General features: G+C 39.4%; 1 protein-coding gene across 3 annotated transcripts in view; it reads left to right on the top strand.

Moving 5' to 3' along the window:
- Positions 1-18,670, top strand: part of LOC126291717 (upstream stimulatory factor 2) — a 49,319-nt gene extending 30,649 nt beyond the window's left edge. For all 3 annotated transcript variants that reach the window (XM_049985373.1, XM_049985374.1, XM_049985375.1), the window contains one exon: positions 16,181-18,670. In XM_049985373.1, the coding sequence (XP_049841330.1) occupies positions 16,181-16,378 (198 nt within the window). In that variant the 3' untranslated portion in view covers positions 16,379-18,670. The remainder of the gene's footprint in view (positions 1-16,180) is intronic.
- The last annotated feature ends 2,136 nt before the right edge of the window (positions 18,671-20,806 follow it).

Genomic DNA, 20,806 nt, shown 5'->3' with positions numbered 1-20,806 from the left:
AAGATCCAAAGAAGACCGGAGCGTTTAGGGTTATTTCGTAATCGTGATACCATTACGGAGATGTTTAGCAAACTCAAGTGGCTGACTCTGCAGGAGAGGCACTCTGCATCGCGGTGTAGCTTGCTCGCCAGGTTTCGAGAGGGTGCGTTTCTGAATGAGGTATCAAATATATTGCTTCCCCCTACTTATACTTCCAGAGGAGATCACGAATGTAAAATTAGACAGATTCGAGTGCACTTGGAGGATTTCCGGCAGTCGTTCTTCCCACGAGCAGCCCGAAAAACAACTTTTTGCAGTGCAGACTGCTGTGAGACTAGTAATGTGAGAGTCAGTGAGGTTCTGGAAGGGCTGTGGAACCATGCCAACTCCAGGGCCATGCCCAGCTGCACTAGGTTTATCAGTGGAGGATCAATGATGCGAACAGCCCAATCGAAGTAGTCCCACACATTCTCGATTGGGTTTAAATCTGAGGAGTTTGGTGGCCAGGGGATTACGGTCAACTCATCCTAGTGCTCTTCGAAGCATGCATGTACACTCTGAGCTGTGTGAAATGTTGCATCGTGCTGAGGAAAAACAAATTAAATTTAGGGTTGGACACGGCCCCAAAGACAGTGGCATGCTCGAGTTTATCCACTATGCTTTCCAGAATGACATCACCCAGCGAATGCTTGAACCCTTCTGATGATAGTTGCTCGGTGCTTGTTTTCAGATGTTTTACTCTGTACATGCCAACGGCCACGTGTGTGATGGAGCACAAAACACAATTCATCTGAAAAGACCAGTTGTGATGTTGGCATGCAAATTCCAATCTTTGTCATCAATGAACAGCAGTCAGCATGGGTGCATGAACCAGATGCCTGCAGGGGAGGCCCATATGCAGCAACATTTGCTGAACAGTCGTGGAAGACACACTGTTGGTAGCCCCTTGGTTCACCTGGGTAGTCAGTTGCTCAACTGTTGCACATCAACCAGTGTTTGTTCTGCTATCATATAATCATACAATAAAGGATCCTTCTTTCTATGTATTCGCAATACATTACATTTGTCTATGTTAAGGGTCAGTTGCCATTCCCTGCACCAAGTGCCTATCTGCTGCAGATCTTCCTGCATTTCGCTACAATTTTCTAATACTGCAACTTCTCTGTATACTGCAGCATCATCTGCGAAAAGACGCATAACTGTTGTCAATATGTATTCACCAAGGCCTTAGGTCTCATCCAAAGTAATAAGAAACTTTCCTATATATTCATGTCTGTGTGGGTGCTTTCTCTCTGAAACTTATTGCATTTGCCATCCCTTCCTGAAGATATATGCCATATCTCTGCATGATTCGCATGTGCAAGCAAATACAACAGGGCCACACAATATTTGTGCACTTCTTAAAATAACTTCTAAGGCTTTCATTTGCGAGTATTATTTGCCATTAAGAATATGTAGGGACACACATCACTCCTATTTAGTGGTACATATTGTCGCATACCATGTTTGACCGAAAATGGACATTACTTCATTAACCTTACATTTACTATTCTCAGACCTTACTAAAGTTAATGCAGTTAAAAGTTCTCACCACATGGTAAACTTTCTACTACACACTGACTCTTTTCAAAAAGAAGCAACAATCCTCAGCCCTAGTAGTGTTTCATCATTTATATCTTCTCTGTATTGATTAGTCACTGATCTGTCGATAGGCTGCATACACTAACTAAAAGGGCCAGTGTGCTGGCTGGCCTGGGTATTGATTTTAGGTAGTCTCCCAAATGAAACTAAGTGAATGCCGGGCTGGTACCCACAGTCTGCCTCAGTTAATGATATGCAAACATTTAGAAAACTTGTTCACACTTTCACGTGGAGTAGCAATAAATGCAGAATGATGGAATGCACGAATTCCAACAGAGGCATCTGGCCACCGTCTAATGCTAACATTGCCACATCCAGAATAACATGCCGACCCCATGAAGACACAAGACAGGACTAGGTAAAACAAGAAGGTAGCTGGAAATTGCCCATGTAGCCCATAGCACGTCACTCTGTGGATATTATCTGGAGCCATAAAAATGCCTAAAATTCATTCATACAAGCTTCAGTTGCACTTTAATTATTAGGTTGCAGGGCTGTCAGACTGATCATACCTGAATAAATAAATAAAAATTTAAACAGTGACTACAACATCGAAAAGTCAAACATTAACCATCTTAACATTTCAAGTTGTATGCTTTTTATTATTTTGACAGAAACTTAAAATTCCAGATATACTCGGGCAACTTTTGAAAGAGTAGTTCACTATAGGCATTTCAGTGCTCATAGTTTAATGTTCAGCTGCTGGAGAGCATTCAGTACTGTTTGTTGCCTGACTGCCCTGTTTTGTTTGAGGTTTTTGCCACCAAAAATGTAGTTTCTACTGTGTGAAACTATGGATACTCTACAACAAAAGTTGTGCTTTCAGTCTCTGTCCTATATTGTTGTTTAGACAGTGCTTGTGAGTTTTCCAGGGAATTTAGCAGTGCAGAAAGTTAAGCAGAAAGTGATTTTACAAGTCACTGAAAGTCAAGACAGTACATCAGTTCACTGACAACTGTTCACCAGTGGTACAAAATAAACACATCCACTTTCTCTACCCAGGTCCTCGAGGATTTGTGTTCACAGGAAATCCTTGTGAAATATATGGTATGACTTCATGTCTACCCAGAAACTAAAATATATTAAGCTTTGGGATATTTTGGTTAAAGTCCAGTGGACAAGTATACTTCGATTTTATTAATGGTGATCTTCAAAACTTTGTAACTCATCATTTTGAGCTTTTAAAAGCTGTCCTTCTATGTCCCTATGTAATGTCATTCATTATAGGACGTAGTACATTAACATTTTTTGTAACATAATTTGAAGAGAGATAACATGTTAAGGGGTTGAAGAGCACACTTCTCAGAATAATTTGTAATGCTTTAATAGTTTTTCTTCGTTATGTTATTGATAATAATTTCTCAACTCTCATTTTAAATCTGAGTGAAGCATTCAATTACTTGAATAGAATTTGACACCACTTCACAGAATGAACCCTGTGTTGGGAATGAACCTTCAGATAGCTGTGGGAATCTACATCGGTGGAGCTGTTGTGACAGTAATGGTGTAGCAGGAACTCAGTTGACAGGGGTAATAGTGTGTGTATATATATAATTTACTTCCAAAGTCCTGATTGCGATAGGTTCGTTTGGAACATTTTTGTGCTTTGGAAAAAATTTTGGAGGGAGTATCTTTCATTTTGAATAATTTGCAATTTCTGGTCACATTAAAACTGTACACAGGACAGGGTCTCAAACCCTTCTCGTCAGCAGACAGTATTTGTACTGACTGCAGAACTATGCAGACACAATGAGTCGTGACTGATAGTTTAAAGTGCCTGCCTCACTCCCACCTAAGCGGATGTTTCACAACAGATTACACGCCACTGTTGAATGAAACTCATTCTACAAATATTCTTTGTTATTTGTTTATTGATATTCTGGTGACATCACAGACATTTATGCTTACTGTAGGAAAACATTGCTGTGTGCAGATATACAGAATGAGGGCAATATTGCCAGTTTGGAGCCAGCCACACTAGGCGGGGCTCCACATGTACCTACAAAACTAGCAACAGAGAGCCTGCAGCACTTGAGAAGAAATTACGATCGGCTTGCATCTGGCCCCTACCACTTGACTTGCTGAAACATCAATTGCAAAGTGGTTTCAATCAGAATTTAGCAATAAAACTCAACGAAACAAACAACATACAGCTTCATACTGCTGTGGAGATTGTTGTTTAATGTGGTCAACAGGTACATATAGTGTTGATGTGGTCTTCAGTGTGAAGAGTGGATTGATGCAGTGCTAGCGTGTCCTGTCATGCAAGACTCTTTGCCCCAAACTACTGCAGCCTACATCCATTTGACCTTACTTATTGAACCCATCCCTCAATCTCTCTTCAATTTTTGATCCTCCAATACCAAATTGAGAAGTCCTTGATGTCTTGGGATGTGTCCTGCGATTCAAAGCCTTCATTCATTTAAGTTATGCCTCAAATTTCTTTTGCCACCAATTCTTCAATAGCTCCTCATTAGTTAATGTTACTCATCTGCATTCTTCTGTTGTGCCATATTGCAAGATCTTCTATTCTCTGTGTGTCTGAACTGAACTGCTTGTCATCCACGTTTTCACTTCCATTCAAGGCTACACTCCGGACAGATAACTTGGGAAGAGTCGTCTCAAACATTAAATTTGTATCAGATGTTAAGAATTCCTTTTCTTCCCCCCCAGAAATACTTCTGTGCTGTAGGCAGTCTTCATTTTATTGCAAATCTCTCAATATTGCCTGATTTGACTATATTGCTTACCCTTGTTCTGCTTCCTTAGATGCTCATCTTGTAATCCCTTTTCAAGACACGGTTCATTTTGTTAGATCATTCTTTCAGGTCCTTGGCTGTCTCCAACGCTTGCTGCTGACAGTGTAATTCTGTCAAAGATTTTATTTCTTCTCCGTGACCTTCAATTTCTTATCCAAATTGTTCTTCGGTTTCCTTTACTGCTTGTTCAGTGTGCAGATTGAACAATATCAGGAATAGGCTGCAACAGTGTTTCACAGACTTCCCAACCACTGTTTGCCTTCCATGTCCTTGGACTCCTGTAACTGTGGTCTTGTTTATGTGTAAGCTGTATATAACCTTTTGCTCCCTGTATTGTATCCTTGTTCTGTCCAGAATTTCAAAAAAGAAAGGAGATGCAGGAAGGTTATGTCATTCTTTAGCCAATGTACACTATTAATTTGTCATCATAGCTGGAAATATAAGTGATTATCTAGTAACAGGAAGCTCTTTATAGTTTTCCAGTGATTCAGTTAATTTCTGAAGTAGGCAAAATTAGTTATTAACAATTTATGATTAGCTACTGTGAGTTACTCAGATTCTGATGACACATAACATTCTTTTGTAGGCCAGAGACACGAAAAGATCAGTTTTGTGTAAACATCTGTTATCGATACTTTAAAGTCTAAATGTCAAGTGTACATATACTGAGTATTTAATGACAGGATGAGTGGATTTCTATTTGTAATAACTTTCATAAGGCGGGGCAACAAATTTGTTGTTTATTCATCCACAGATCATTTTACAATAAAGTTAGACATTTTAGTTAATAAAACAACAAAAAATTATTAAAAGCTAGCAAACATGCAGGGGTGTAATTACTTGCAGCATCAATTTACTTGCAAAAGTAATATTGCACTACTTGTTCACACCTCATCATGAATCACTGCACATACATCTTTTTGGCTAAAATCGGGATCATGAGATAATCCAGGGCTAGCAGACTAATCAAAGGTACAAACTCAACATGTGCCAGAGACAGCTCAGATGATAGCTTAGCAGATCTACTAGTGGTTCACAGCCATGTGTTTAAACCGTAATCTTCCAGAGACTCAGATTTGCAAATTCAGACAAACAGTAATTATCTGCCAGCACCAGAAGTAGACATTAATGATTATTTAAAATTCCTTGGTGTCCATTTGGATAACAAGTTAAAACTTAAGTTAGCAGAAACATAAATAACCAGAATGAAAACTACTTCTATCACAGCACAAAAAAGGTGAACATGTCCTGGGCAGAGTTAGGGGTATGAAAGAAGGGAACTAGCTTTTTGACTTATATGGTAGCTTCAAAGACACATTTGCACTTTTTTTACAATTTAACCTCTCAGCTGCAAGATGTTAATACACCTGCATCTTGCAGTTTATAGGCTAAAGTCCCTGATCCTGTGCCCAAAAACCTGAAAATTTCCTAGCCATAGTAAACAGTATATAGTATTTTATTGTGGTTCCCAACTTTTACTCTGCCATAATTTTGATATTAGCCTACCATAGCTTTGCAACCGATGTTGTTTTTTGTTCATTCAGATGACAGTAAATCAGGTACAAGTCTTAATTGTCTTTTGGACCATGTTGCTTGAGCTGGGCTTTGTTACTTTGATATCTCTACAGTTCCCTGCCTGCTATAGCTGAAGCTGTCCAGTATAGCTTAATGTGTCCTCAGAGCACACAAGCTTTATTCCCCCATCAAGGTCACATGCCTGCAGGAGGTTTTTGTTTTAGTTTCAATTTTTTTAAATTCTGTTCTTTTTCTTCAAACACATGTTAATCATATACACATGAGACTGTATACACAAACATATCAAAAATAACCATAAATGCTTTATACAGTGCACACAAAAAAAGCAAACTTAAATGCTGAAAAAAGAACTGTAAAGCAATGTTTGCATGATAATTCTGATTATTTTTGTAGCAATTTTTGGGTTAGTTTAATTTTATGCCTGGTCATTGATAAAGGTTCAAATGCTCCGTTAAACAATATATCATTTTGTAGAGGGTTGGGCGTAAGTCTGGTTTGGTACAAGTACTGTTTTGCATGTTCAACAATTTATGTGATTTTTAGCCACTGGTGAATAAAATCTTAAACATATAAGAAGTGAAATGATAATCGACTGTAATAATTAAAAACTGGTTATGTCCAAGTGCAACTCTTAAAATGCAATGTATTTCTATGAAACACAGTTTCATGTGCAGGTGCATGCTTTTTCACACATAAAACCTGAGTGATGAAAGATTATTGCAAATGCTTCTTTAATTATTGTAAGAATACATTTTTTTATCATCTGTGTTGCTTTAAAACTTCTCAGCATGTGAGATTCACACGAAACTGGATTTTACATACATTTTATGCGCAACTTTAGATTGTCATATTGTTGTGACAGATAAATCTTTCACACTGCAGGACAACCATTAATTACATGTGTTTGTGTAACTTCTTACAAAATTTGAACTGATTCACACAGGTTTAAGGCATAGAAGTGGTCTGTGTAAAGAACCTCTCAAAAAACGTAGCTTTTGCACGTGAAATCCAAAAGAAGCCAGATTTTTCAAACAATTTAAACTTTTCTTAGACCAAGGTCCGATACACCGTTGGACCAAATTTGAACCATCAGTCCAGGAGTTCTTTGTTGGCACCAGCTCCAGTTTGTCATTAAAATGTTGCTTAATATACTGTAATATAGCTACAGTCAGATATCGGAATGGCTATACAAATGGCTGCTGGTATGGACTAAAACAACACTTTTTTGCCCAATGTTCCTAGCTTAAATGGAACCAAGCACCAAAATCTTTGTGCTCATCGAAGGACAAGATGTTGGCTTATGTTGCATACTGTTACTATTTACCATATGAAATCATCATGTGAGGCAGTACATGCAAAGTAAATATAGTATTAATAATTCAATGGCAGTGAGCAATAACAGTTTGGTGTGAGGTAGATAACTGTACATATTTCAGGGTTCTTTCTAAGGATCTTGTAACACTCTCTCTCTCTCTCTCTCTCTCTCTCTCTCTCTCTCTCTCTCTCTCTCCGTCTCTCTCTCTCTCTCTCTCTCTCTCTCTCCGTCTCTCTCTCTCCATTTACTCTTCCTTCCTTTTTGCTGTAAAAACCATTTTCACAGGAACTGTGACCTACACAACCACAATACAAAACAAATTAATGTAGACTTGACTCCCTTGTCTAGATCTTAGAATTGTCTTACCGACTTAGATACAGTTGTATCCTAAGAGCTCCCATCTAACAAAAAACATGAAATAGGAATTTTAAACAGGTTCAAACCAAAATTACTAATGTGCCTCAATAGTAATGCTTTCAACATACTGAATGTCTACGTTCAAGAATTGAAAAGTCCTGTTACCTACATGGTAGATAGCATGTGTGTCACTAGCAGTAATGTCCCGAATTCCATTTGAGTACAAGACACAATATTTGGTTCATTAATTTCTGAATAAATTTTCGCTAACAGATGTAGCAGAGGTACTCCTACTACTCTTTGGTATAAACAGTTGGCTTTTCTAAAATTATGTGGGAAGAGATACTACACAATAAACTCAGTTTCGATGTGGGCAAAGGGAGGCTAGAACACTGTTTTGTCACCTTAGTTACATCAAAATTAAACATTCTGTTAACAGGGCTCAGAATTTTATTTGAAAAATACCAGTGCAGTCAAGTAAATCTTTATCACCAACAACAGAGAAGAAAAAATAGCTATTCATTATAACTGACAAGGCAGCAGCTTTGTGTCATTCCTCTCCCCCTACACACACACACACACACACACACACACACACACACACACACACACACACACACACAAACACGTATAACTCATAAATATACCGTAGTTGCGACCACAACTGGTGAGGTATCTGTGGAGAGGGCAGGCTAACATAAGATTTCTGAAGAGGAGCTGCAGTAGGTGCAGTAATATTTCACAAGGACACGCTGTGTACTTTAGGATGATGGCGTTCTCACGGGTAAAACATTTCGAGGCTAAAATAGTTAACCTATTGGATTTCCAGGTAAAAGGTCCTCGGGAGGATGTAATCATCAGAAGGAAAAAAAAAAATTGGTCTTTCGCAGGTTAGAGTTAGGAATGTTGGCTCCATTAATTGAGTGAATAGGTTAGAAAATTTGAAAAGAGAAATGCATAGGTCTAAGTTGGATACAGTGGGAATTACTGAAGTTCAGTGGCAGGAGAAAATAGGGCTATCAATACAAAATGGTGTAGGACTATAATTAAACAAACTAGAGATGCAGGTTGACTACTGTAAACAGCATAGTTATCGCATTATTGTAGTCAAGATAGAGAAGAAGTAAGAGCTCTCATAGAACTAGTAGGTCCCTACTAGCTCTGCAGGTGAAGAAATTGAAAAATGTATGACGGTATAAGATCAATTATTCAGTGCATTAAGGGAAACAAAAGTCGAATTGTGATTGGAGGTGTGAATTTGTTAGTATGAAAAAGAAGAGGGTGCGGGTGGGGGAAGACTAAGATAGTATGCATTTGGTGAGATAAAGGAGATTGTGCCTGAGAGAATTTTGTACTTTGCAGGTCATTCAAAACAATGGTGGTATATGTGAATGAGACAGAAGATATCGAAAGGTTTTGAATAGATTACACACCCATAGGCAGCTGTGGAATCTGACAAGAATGGGATTGAGGTATTGCCGACTGCTGACAGTAAGTCTGAGCCAGCATAAGTTACCCTGCCTATTGGAACCTTGGCTGACCTTCCTGAGATATCCAGATAAATACAGAGGGTGGGATTTCTTGTCATTGGGATCTCCAATGTTAGGCAGGTGACGGAGCCCCTCAGGGAAATCGCCAACACATCAGGAAAGTAGGCCAGTATCCACTCTACTTGCTGGGGGATGTTGTCAGAGGTGTGAAAGAGGCTCTGCTGGCAGTGATTGAGTGCACTGGCTGCACTTGGCTGCAGGTTGAGGCGCATGTCAGCATGAATGTCTACCAGTTGGGTTCACAGGCCATCTTCAGGTGGCCAGCTGATTTGGTTAAGAGAACAAGCCTCACTTGCAGAGAGTAGAAGCAGAACTATCATGGTGGAGCCATGCTTATTGAAGTAAAGAAAATATAATATCTACTGAGATTAATACAGATTGAAATGTGAAATAATTTGTGCGAAGAAAAGTGTTAAAGATGGATCACATATGGTCAATGGATGCTTTTATAGACCCACATCTCAGCAGCAGTATTGACAAACCTGTTGAGGGGAAGCTTGGAGAATGTTTCACTTACATTTCTTGATCAAGTTTTACTAACAGGCAGAGATTAGCACAGGAAGTAGGGACATTGTAATGTGCGAAATTGCTCTAAGTGCCTTATCCAAAAAGTTAATCAGTTGTAGGTATTCAGAGAACCAACTTGTGAAGGTATCATCTTAGATCAGCTGCTACACGGACCCAAATTTTTGACTCTGCATGAAAGCTAATCATAGGGCCCTAGCGACATCATTGAATACAGTTGTAAATAGGAATACAGTGAGAGGCAGGAAGATCTGTGTTTAGCAAGAGTGACAGGAGACAGATTACCTGAAAATTGAATTCCTGCTCTGACAATGGTGATCATCAGTGGGCAAAGTTAGATCATTATACAGTACACTTTAGACTGGTATGGTTCAACATTAGAAAGCTGCTATGAAAGCAAAGATGCTCACAAGTTGTTGCCTAGTCAGAAACCCTGCATTCTACCATATGGCAGCCTGCCCAGCTAGCTGTGTGGTATAACACTCTGCTTCCTGAGCGGGAAGGCATGCCAGTCCCTGGTACAAATCCACCTGATGGATTAGTGTCAAGGCCCGGTGTGCTGGCCAGCCTGGGGATGGTTTTTAAGGCAGTTTTCCATCTGCCTCGACAAATGCGGTTTGGTTCCCCTTATTCCGCCTCAGTTAAACTATGTCGGCAATTGCCCACTGGGGGCCAAACCGCACAATAACCCTGGGTTTGGTGTGGGGCAGCAGTGGGGTCAGTGGACTGCTGCAGTCTGTTATGGAGTCGTGCACCACTGTGGGCTACAGCGGAGATGAAAGGTCTCCATTGTTTCTAGGTCCCCAGTTTGGTACATACATAACATACATACATACCATTTGGCACCTTCAGTACTGTTCTCGCTATGTCTTGCTAAACAAAGGACATCGCCATGCAGACGTGCAACCTCAAATTCAGCACCGTGTTTGTGAAATCACTGAGCCTCATGGTATCGCCCCTGTCTCCTCCTCCAGACGTGCAACATGCCACCAGACTCGCTTTATAGGGCGAAGTCACCATCGACACAACCGGCAGACCGGAAAGGGCAGAAGGGATACTCTCGAAGACTTCCTATGTCCCTCCAGCCAACTAACGACTGAGTCTTCTACCAACCAGAAGGGCTCCAAGAAATCAAACAAGGGCAAACAGTCATCTCCTTCGCAGACTCAAAGATCCTCTTCGATGGGGTCGCCATGTAATACCCTCACCCAGCTGACCTCTTTGTCACCATTGCGCATCACCAACCATTTTTCTACCTTGGACTTTGCAGCCTGACAGGAGAATGCTGACGCTTCTGTAGACCTCATCGAACAGTATCTTCTTTCCTCTGTGCCCTGCAGCAGCGAGTGTACAAAGGCTTGTTCTTGGCAGCCGCTGAGGTAACATCTCTTCATTTTTTCCTCATCATGATTCTCCTTCAGTGGGATGTTCGTGGTCTTTGATCCAACAAAGATAATTCATGGCTGCTCTTAGTCACAGCGTCCACTTGTTCCCTGCTTTCAGGAAGCAAAATTGCGTCCTCACGATTGCTTTGAGCTCTCGCATTTCTTCCCGGTCCGTTTTAATCTTCCCTGAGGATGGCATTCCAACTCATGGGGGAGTCATGGTGCTGATACGGGATGACATTCACAGTCAACCCATCTCCCTGACTGCCCGCCTTCTAGCTGTTGCAGTTCGTGTTTTGCTTCCTCACTTGACCTTTCCCTTTGTAACATTTACATCACTCCATCATTCAGTGTCACCAGGACTGACTTCCTCCAGCTTATTGGGCAGCTACCTCACCCCTTTCTGCACTGCTCGGTGACTTTATGCGCACCATCCCGTTTGGGATTCTCCCAGCATCTGTCAGAGAGGTGCCATCTTGGCTTATCTTCTTAATCACCTTAACCTCTTCTGCCTTAACACAAGAGCATCCAAATTCCTTTCAGACTCCATGCACACCCATTCCCATTTGGAATTGTCCTTCTGCTCTGCCCAGCTTGCTCCTAGTCTTGAGTGGTCCTTTCTCCCTAACACATACTCGAACGACCATTTCCCGTGTGCTATCCCTTTGCTGACACCTACTCCACCTACATGCACACCCAAAAGGCAGCTTACTAATGCCGATTGGATGCTTTAATTCTCTCTGACAACCTTCGACAAACATCATTTCCCCAGTTGTGATGACCAGGTAGAATATCTTACAAACATTATCATTACCGCCGCAGAACATTCTATTTCTTGGACTTCCTCTTTACCGCGCAGTGTCCGATTTCTTGGGTGACTTAGGCATGCTGCAATGCAATTCACACACGGAGATGTGCTCACTGCATTTTTAACCGTCGTCCCACTATCTTCCTAACGTCGTCCATTGGAAACAATTGTAGGAGGCTCAGGCAGCACCCTTCTCTTCTCAGAATCGTGAGTGCTACAATGCTGTCTTTACTATGAGGGAGCTAGATCCCGCTCTCACTTCATCCCAGTCCTCTGTCCCAGGGTGAAATGATGATGTTAACATTCAGATGTTGCAGAGCACTTTCTGCTTAACACATACAACCTCATCTGGGCAAAGGGCACATTTCCTTGACTTTGTCGTGATGCCACCTTCATACCCGTACCTAAGCCCCATAAGGACAAAAACCTTCCTTCTAGTTACCACCCCATCTCTCTCACCAGCTGTCTTTGCAAGGTGACTGAACGTATGATTCATGCCTGGCTGGTATGGTGGCTCGAGTCTTGCAATTTACTAACGAATGCACAGTGTGGCTTTAGAGTGCGGCGTTCTATAGTTCGGACACGTGCAAGAGAACAGGTATTGTCGTACTCTTTATATGTGGGCCTTCCACAGCCGCCTGCCCTGGTTCCTTCAGGTCATGTCTGCCTGCCAGGAAATGAGGCTGCTGTCGCTGCTGCCAAGGCTGCAGTCCTCAAATCTCAGCCCGCTAGATCCAATGATCTCAGTGTTGCTGTCTGCCAGCAGGTGATGTCACTTTGGCATCACCTCTCGTACTCCTTTCATGGGAACAAGCTCTGTGGAATTAAGCCTCTCCCATCAGCTTGGACAACCTCCTGTCGCCGCGAGATCATTTTAACTAGGTTGCCTATTGGGCACTGTCTTTCGAGCCATAGCCATTTGGTAAGTAGTGCCCCCCCCCCCCCCCCCCACCACCACCACTTTGTGCACCCTGAGCTATCAGCCATTTTAGCAAATGACATGCAGGCTGTTGACCACGTTTTACTTTTTATCTATTGTAGCAATATGGTGAAGGCCACTTAATTTTTAGTTCTGGACCTCCATTTCTCTAGGGTGTATTTTATAGATGTTTCTCCATGCCCTTGTTTTTAGCTGTCTTCTCTTCCATTGATTGGGATTGATGTGAATTTTTAATTCCTCTTCATTTTCTCTTCCATAAAATACCTAAGAGTATGCATATGGAGTGATTTGAAGTGGAACGACTACATGAAATTGCAGGTGCAGCAGGTATCAGACTGAGATTCATTGGAAGAATCCTCAGGAAATGTACTCTATCAACAAAGAAAGTAGCTTACTGGAAACACTGATTGTCAAACTGAGATACATACCACATAGGATTGGTGGAGGATACAGAGAAGATCCAAAGAAGAGCAGCACAATTTGTTTAGGTTAATTTATAAGGCCCGAAAGCATCACAGAGGAGCTTACCCAACTCCAGTGGCAGATGCTGCAAGAGACACGTTCTGCATCACAGTTTGGTTTCCTTTTAAAGTTCAGAGTGTGCAAGTTCCTGAAAGAGTAAGCCAATATGTTGTTTCCTTGTACGTATATCGCAAAAAGACTGTGGAGATAAAATTAAAGAGCTTAGAGCCCACACAGGCTTGCAAGCAATCCTTCCTGCGAACCATCTGCAGGTGGAACAGGGAAAGGGAAGTAACACTGGTGCAGAGAAGTGTCTTCCACCAGACAATGTGAACTGTCATGCGGAGTATAGATGGAGCTGTAGATAATTTACAACATTGGAGATACACATATCTCAAGCTCTGCCTGTTTTGGTTATTTCTTCTCTCTTATGTGTTACAAAATTAGGTTTTGGAGTGACTTATAAGCATAAAGTATTTATTGAACATAAGGGGGTTACCAGAATAGTGTGGTGTGCCTTAAAAAATTTCCTGCTACAGTCTACTCAGTCATAAACTTCATAATTGGGAACCATTCTCACCATGAAAGAAATGAAACATTCCACAGAATGAATGGCATTACTGGCTGGATTCCATTTGTAGTTATTCAGTCACAAGATCCTAGCCTCTCTATTTGATGCAACTTCAGTGACTTTCATATTGATGTGAAATGGGGAGGATAACACAAACATTCAGTTCCGGAGCAAAGAAAACCTCTTAAAGTCTAGTGACCCCACGATCTAGAGGCAGGGACGCTAACCACCAGACTACAAGCTGTGGACGTCATAATACTAGAAGGAAATGTGACCTGCACTGTGACTTGAACTTGGTTCAAAAACGTGTGAAATACAGTAGCACCAAATTTTATAACTCAATTCAAATTGGTACAAGCCCTAGGAGGTAATAAACTGTTAACAAGTTAGTTAAGAGTTTGGGCTTGAAAATACCTCATATCGTATAGGCAGGTGATTTTCTTTTTTAATTGAGACAGGTGTGTATTTTTCACATTTCTCTTCACTGTTCCTGTGCTAGTTGTATGTGGTGTATCAAACTCTTTGTATACATTTTACAACACATACTACTACCACAATCTGTAACATCATGATGAATAAAATGTGATCCAGGAAATGTAAAATAATTTGTTTCTTTTACTGCAGTCTGTGGTGACAAAAATTATCAGAGTATAATTCTGCTTAGTGGTGAAAATATTCAGATCTGTTTGAAATCTGTTCCTTCTTTTTGAATAGCTGTCTTATTTTAAACATTTATTGCTTCCAGCCCACAGAAGATAGAAACGCAATCCAACATTCCTGGAAAGACAAAACAGATATCAAAATGGTGGATCATTTCCTGCCACACATGGAGCATTTGGTCTCAGTGAATTCACAGCTTCAACAATGTAGTGCCATAGATTTTCTAGAGTGGTATGACTGAGGAGAATAAAAACACAGTCTTTTACATAACCCAACAGGTATGTCACAAGGTGTGAGTTCTGGAGACCTCACACCTTGTTACTTCTATCTGTGGGCTTACGTAAAAGACTGTTTTTTTCCATTCCTGACACTAAAGTCTGCGACATTGCATTGTTGAACATACGAATTCAATAACAAGAGATCAGCTGCTTTGTGTGTGGCTGGATTTGAGCCATTGTTTTGATATCTGTCGAGTAACACAGGGTGCTCACACTGAATGCATAAAAATTTGAACTTTTCTGTTCCCAGGAATGTTTGATTGTGTTCCTATTTTCTGTAGTTTGGAAGCAATACATGTTTGAAATCTGTTCCTTCTTCTTGAATTATTTCTTTTACCTTACTGTACATTTCTCTAATCTCTTCAGCATCTGCATAGCTAGTTGACATATAAACTTGTACTACTATGGCAAGAGTTGGCTTTGTTTTCGTCTTGGCTAGAATAATGTGTTCTCTAAATTGCCCGTAGTATCTTACCCGCATTCCTATTTTATTATTCTTTATTATCCCTATTTGATTTTGTATTTACAACCATGTATACACCTGGCCTGAAGTCCTGTTCCTATTGCCACTGAACTTCACTAATTGCCTGTGAATCTTGCAGTGGAAGCCCCAATTAGGAATACCAGAAATGTGGCAAAACTTAGTTTGCTACTTACTGTAAAGATTACACATTAAGTTGTTGCAGGTGCAATGAAGACCTCTAATTGTGCCTGTCTGCAACTTGATCTTTCAGCAAGTATCAATCTGTCTTTTCCTATATTGTTAAAATATATCCTAATATAACACAGCCACGGTGGCATAATCAAGATACACAAAAAAAATTAACTAGCTGTTGGACAGTGTTTATATAATTTTTTTCTCTCTCTTGACAGTGCCACTTTGGCTTTATTATATTAGGATATGTCTTTTATAGATCTAAAGATAATAAACTATATGGACACACACACACACACACACACACACACACACACACACACACACACACACACAGTTTCACAAAGCAATGTATATTTTAGACAGCCATATTCTAGTAGTACATATGTAACTATTTGTTACTATACGAAAACACAAGTGATCATCCTAACTGCTGCTAAATTGAAATCAACACTTTCTTCTGCCAGTCTCTTCAGTTCAACATAATACTACCTTTCCTACTAGAGAAATCTTTATGTAATTACTTAATGATATTCTGCAGCACATAGTTAGATCCCTTTTATCTTTGTGAGAATGATAAACAGTTTGCATGTATCACGATATGTGATATCTATATTAATGATATATAAATGACATGCAAGAATAAAATATATGTTTTGACTTGTTCCACATTTTTGCATCTGTGGATTTATGAAATATTCATGAAGAATAAAATTGTTCTGCTTATACTAAATTTATGATTCTTCTATTGTCTACCAGAGCAAAGGCGGAATTCTGGCAAAGGCCTGCGAGTACATAAATGAGCTGCGCGAAGCCAACATCCATATGACAGACACTGCACGTCATCGTGAAAAGGAACTGGAACAGTTGAGAAGGCAGAATGAAGAGCTGAAACGGGAAAATGCAGCACTGAGGGCACGATTGGCACAGGTGGGGGAAGGTGCAGCAGCTACATGAGGTGTTGTAGGAAGTGTAAATCCTCGAAGGGGGAGGAGCGGAGGTAGTCATTGGCTTCGATGGACCCATTGGCACTGGGTCACTAAGCACTGTGGACTCAGAGGGTGTGTTCCTGAAATTTGTACACTCCCTCCTTCCTCCAGACAACACGTTAATTTGCATGTTGTGCTGTTGAGAGCACTCTTGTCAGTCACATGTTGGGATTTACTTAAGTAACACGGTTTCTGTGACAGTTGTACATATGTCGTTATAACTATAGCATGATGTGTATAAAAGTTGTTAGTTTTGATTGTGGCTGTGCCTAGTGATTAAGGATGGAGATCGAAGCACCTATAGCTATGTTGTAAATGAAATTCTGAAAAGACCTGTTCTCTCTGTCACTGCATGTAAAAAAATAAAATATTTGTTCAGGAGATTAGTGTAATTCTTAAAGTTGAACATTTTTTGCTAAAGTGAAACTGTCTGCATTTTTTGTGTCTAATTACATGTTACTGTTTTCCTGGAAACATGTGACTGTTCCCTCATTAGGTACTCATTTACATTTTAAGGCTCCTAGTGTGATGCACGGGGAAGAAAAGCAATGTTCCACTTCATTTGTTCCTCAGTAGCAATCTGTGAACCATAGTTTATAGTATATGTATAAATCTTAAGATTTGAAAATGTACTCTAGAGGCAGCATTAGCGGACACTTAATCATGCAGCTCCATAGATAGTTTAACTATGTGTGTGTGTGTGCTGCCCTGTTCATTATTCACAATTACTGCCATGCATTACGCAACAGTTTCCACAGATTATAACTTCCATTATGCCAAAAGCTTTGACTTTGACCGCTATGCATTTTTTATCATTTGTGGTTTGCAGAAATCTAACATAAAGTGTGCAAGCTGTTTTTCAGGAGATTTAATTGACTATTATACAATTCAGTGGCTAAGAATTGTCTAATGAGTTTGATAATGAAAAGAGGAGAAAGTCTCTCATTTGAAGATTGTTACTTTTGCTGCTGACAAACCAATTTTCTAGACGACATACTTTTCACATTTGTCATCAATAATGACTAAAATACTACCCGCCCTTTCGTTGAGAATCGTAACCATTTTTGTTTGTGTGGAAACAGCTATGATTGACTGTAAGTAGCCTGTAAAGTTGTTGCTAAAAAGTAGAAATAATGTTCTGAAAAAAACTAAACTCTGTATTCCACTGCTGAGATTTCCCTCATCCATCATATCCCTGTGTGTAACAGTTACTGACCTGTATGGTGACAGAGAGGAATGACATATTGTCAGACTTAACCACCAAACTATGTGGTACTGCTGTATTAAATTATGTGCTGCATTAGAAATGCAGTAGATTACAGAGATTTTTAAATTAGAAGTGAGTAGTTTTTATAAATTTCAACCCTATGCAATTCATTCAGAATGTACTGTCTTTAAACTTTAACCAATTTCTTTTAGGAATAGTGAAATGATGCGAGATGTACCTAAGGAAGACTATGTCCACTGAGAAAGGAATCTTGTATTCACCTATGCAAAAGTGGTTGCACTGATAAGAGAAAGACATTAAGTGTACTTGAAATAGTCACTTTTAATAATCTGTTTTATGGTTTTTTACAAGCTTTATTGGTATGACATGCAGTCAGTTTAGCCTTTCAAAATAAATAAGTCTTCTGCTGATTCAGTTGGACATCTATATTGAATTTTGAGTTCATATGTAAATTATGGAACTTTACATATTTTTGAGGCTCATATCCCACAAAACATTTGATGTACAGAATTTGTGCTTAGCAGATAATGTAAATAAGAGAAAAATTATATATACGTTTATTAATATATGTAAATATGCAGAGTACTTCCCTCCCCACCTAGAAAAAAAGAAAAAGAAAACAGATATACCGAGCCTGATCAGTGTGTAACATCATAGGTATTTTATAATAATTTGTATGTAGTATTTACACAGACAGTTTGACCTTTTTTTTCCCCCCAAACGGGTTGCACTGTTCTGTGCTCTGTATATTTTGTGATGTTCATTTATGCTGCATGTTTGGAGTACATGAGGTTTATGAAATGTCCCATATCTACATGTGTGAATGTTACTTCAGGCCTAACAATGACAAGTTAAATTTGACCATACTGCTTTACAGAATAAAAGACAAGATTACGTGATAGAATGTAATATGTTTAATAGTCAGTTGTAACTCTTCCAGGGAGGTTTAAATTGAAATCCCCAGTTGAGAACTGTATGTAGCTAATTGATGTATGCAATTATATGAAATTGTGTGTTCCTTACTGCTAAAAATCTACTTTTGTTTCATATTACTATGGGCCTTGTGAGAACAGTGTTTACCTGCTTGATAATATGTACCCCAGCCAATGCCGAAACCTATACCTAGTGTCATGTATCAAATGTTTAAGCATATTTGTTATGCGTTCTTGTTATAGTTAATTGAATCACAAATTGTTTATAGACTTGAAATTCCTGCAACACTTACCACACAATACAGTTGTATTGTTGGAGTTGTTCTGTATGCAGTGCATATATTATGTTAAATAAATTTATTGGGATAATAACAAGAATTCTTAATTAGAAGGATTAAAGTAATTTGTCTTGCTCGCTTAAGTTATTGACTGCTTCAACAAGTAATATAATAGTAAACCTTTGTCTAGCATTATTTGGGTGAGTGAACTGGGAAAACTGTTCTGGTTATACTGCAGGAATAAAGACATAACACTATGACACTATCATCAAAAGAATAAAAAGATGGAGGATGTGATACATGTAGTATTGTTAGGGACTTTAAAAAGACAGTTATTTTATGGCTGATTTCAGTGTTACCTTCTTTTCCCCCCACAATCAGTCTCTCTCTCTCTCTCTCTCTCTCTCTCTCTCTCTCTCTCTCTCTCTCTCTCTCTCTCTCTCTCTCCGCCCCACCCCTGCTTGACGTTTTTGTCAAGTTTACATTATTCTTGTATCAGTTTTGGTGCTATTTTTCTCATTGCATCAAAATTCATTTTGTGGGAAGTGCACTATCATTTTAAGGTTATACACGAATCTTACTCTTGAGGAGATTTGAAGTCAAAATACAGTTTTAACATTCAATAATTATCAGTTGTGAATTTTAGTAATTGCCATCCTCAGATTTGTATCACTTTGCTACAGCAAAATTATAAATTTTGCATTCTCATTAAAAATCACCCCTTTTTGCTAAAAACAGATTTTTTTGACAGAAATTTTTCTGTCCTCAAGTGTTGTGGAAGCTCTTTGCCTGTGAGTCCACGTTTTCGGATTTCCTAACATTAAGATAAATCTATATTATACTTATAAGCTGCTCTTTCCATTGAAGTATAGCTCTATAAATCTTTGCACTCCATCAATCATAGGGTAGAAGACAGTCACGCAGTATAAACGAATTATTGAACAATAGGAAGGCACATAAACAAGGTGATCAATATAGATCCCAGCTTTTTGGCCTGCCTCTCCATCCGAACTCCCCCTCCGCACTGAATCCCAATTGTGTAATCATTTTGAATGCCTTATGTAGTTAGACAACAGGTAGGAGCTGGCTGAGGAAACACAGGCAGAGACTTCTACTGTCTTCAACCTTTCACTGCTTATTTACGTATTAGTCTTCCAAATATTATGTTATACTATCACTTACCCTCATCCATGTGTGCAACATGCTAATATCTTCTGACACAGCAGGATGAGCTTTTTATCCTTCTATTTGTTTACTCCACAATTGCCCCATCTGCTGTGTTTGTGAAGACTAGAGATTGTCCACAATGAGACGACTCAGCATTGATGCTGTCTGTAGCTTAGAATATTTACACAAGTTGGGTTATGTCAGCCTGTATTTTCTTCGTTTCAATTGCTGCCAATGTCAGTTTGTACACTGTGTGGTAGAACTGCGGTAATCATAGTGTGTTTATGTACTGCTAAAAGCTTATATTTTTGTGGTTTACTCTTTATCAAATTCTGGAATGAATTGAGATCTTCTGTGATCTATACTCAGGTTTGTCAGCTTGGTCCTGTGCAGAGTATGTGCTTTCTGCCACAAGGTGAGCTGTGATGGAGCTGTAATTGTTCCCCACTGACACCTGTATTTCTTAATGGTCATGTGATACCCATAACCATTTACAAATACAGATGTCAGTGAGGAACAAGAGTTGAAGGTTGCATTTCTGATAACTTCTACAGGCAACAAAAATTTGATTTTCAGTACTTCATATAATTATAGACTGGATTTAAAAATTTAAAAGTGTCATAATCTACTCATTGAGAGGTGTAATCTTACGTTAAAGGTTTACCACAAAAAGTCGACTACAAGGTTATTATAAAAACACAGACAGAGACAGAGTGTCAAAAAGTGTATCGAGTTCTTCAAAAGCAATTTTTATGTGAGCTTGCAGTTCTGGTAAATTTGTTGGCAGAGGT

Source organism: Schistocerca gregaria, chromosome 9, assembly GCF_023897955.1.
Source record: "Schistocerca gregaria isolate iqSchGreg1 chromosome 9, iqSchGreg1.2, whole genome shotgun sequence".
NCBI lineage: Eukaryota > Metazoa > Arthropoda > Insecta > Orthoptera > Acrididae > Schistocerca > Schistocerca gregaria.
Note: the sequence above shows the minus strand (reverse complement) of the source record. Positions and strands in the feature narration are given on the sequence as shown.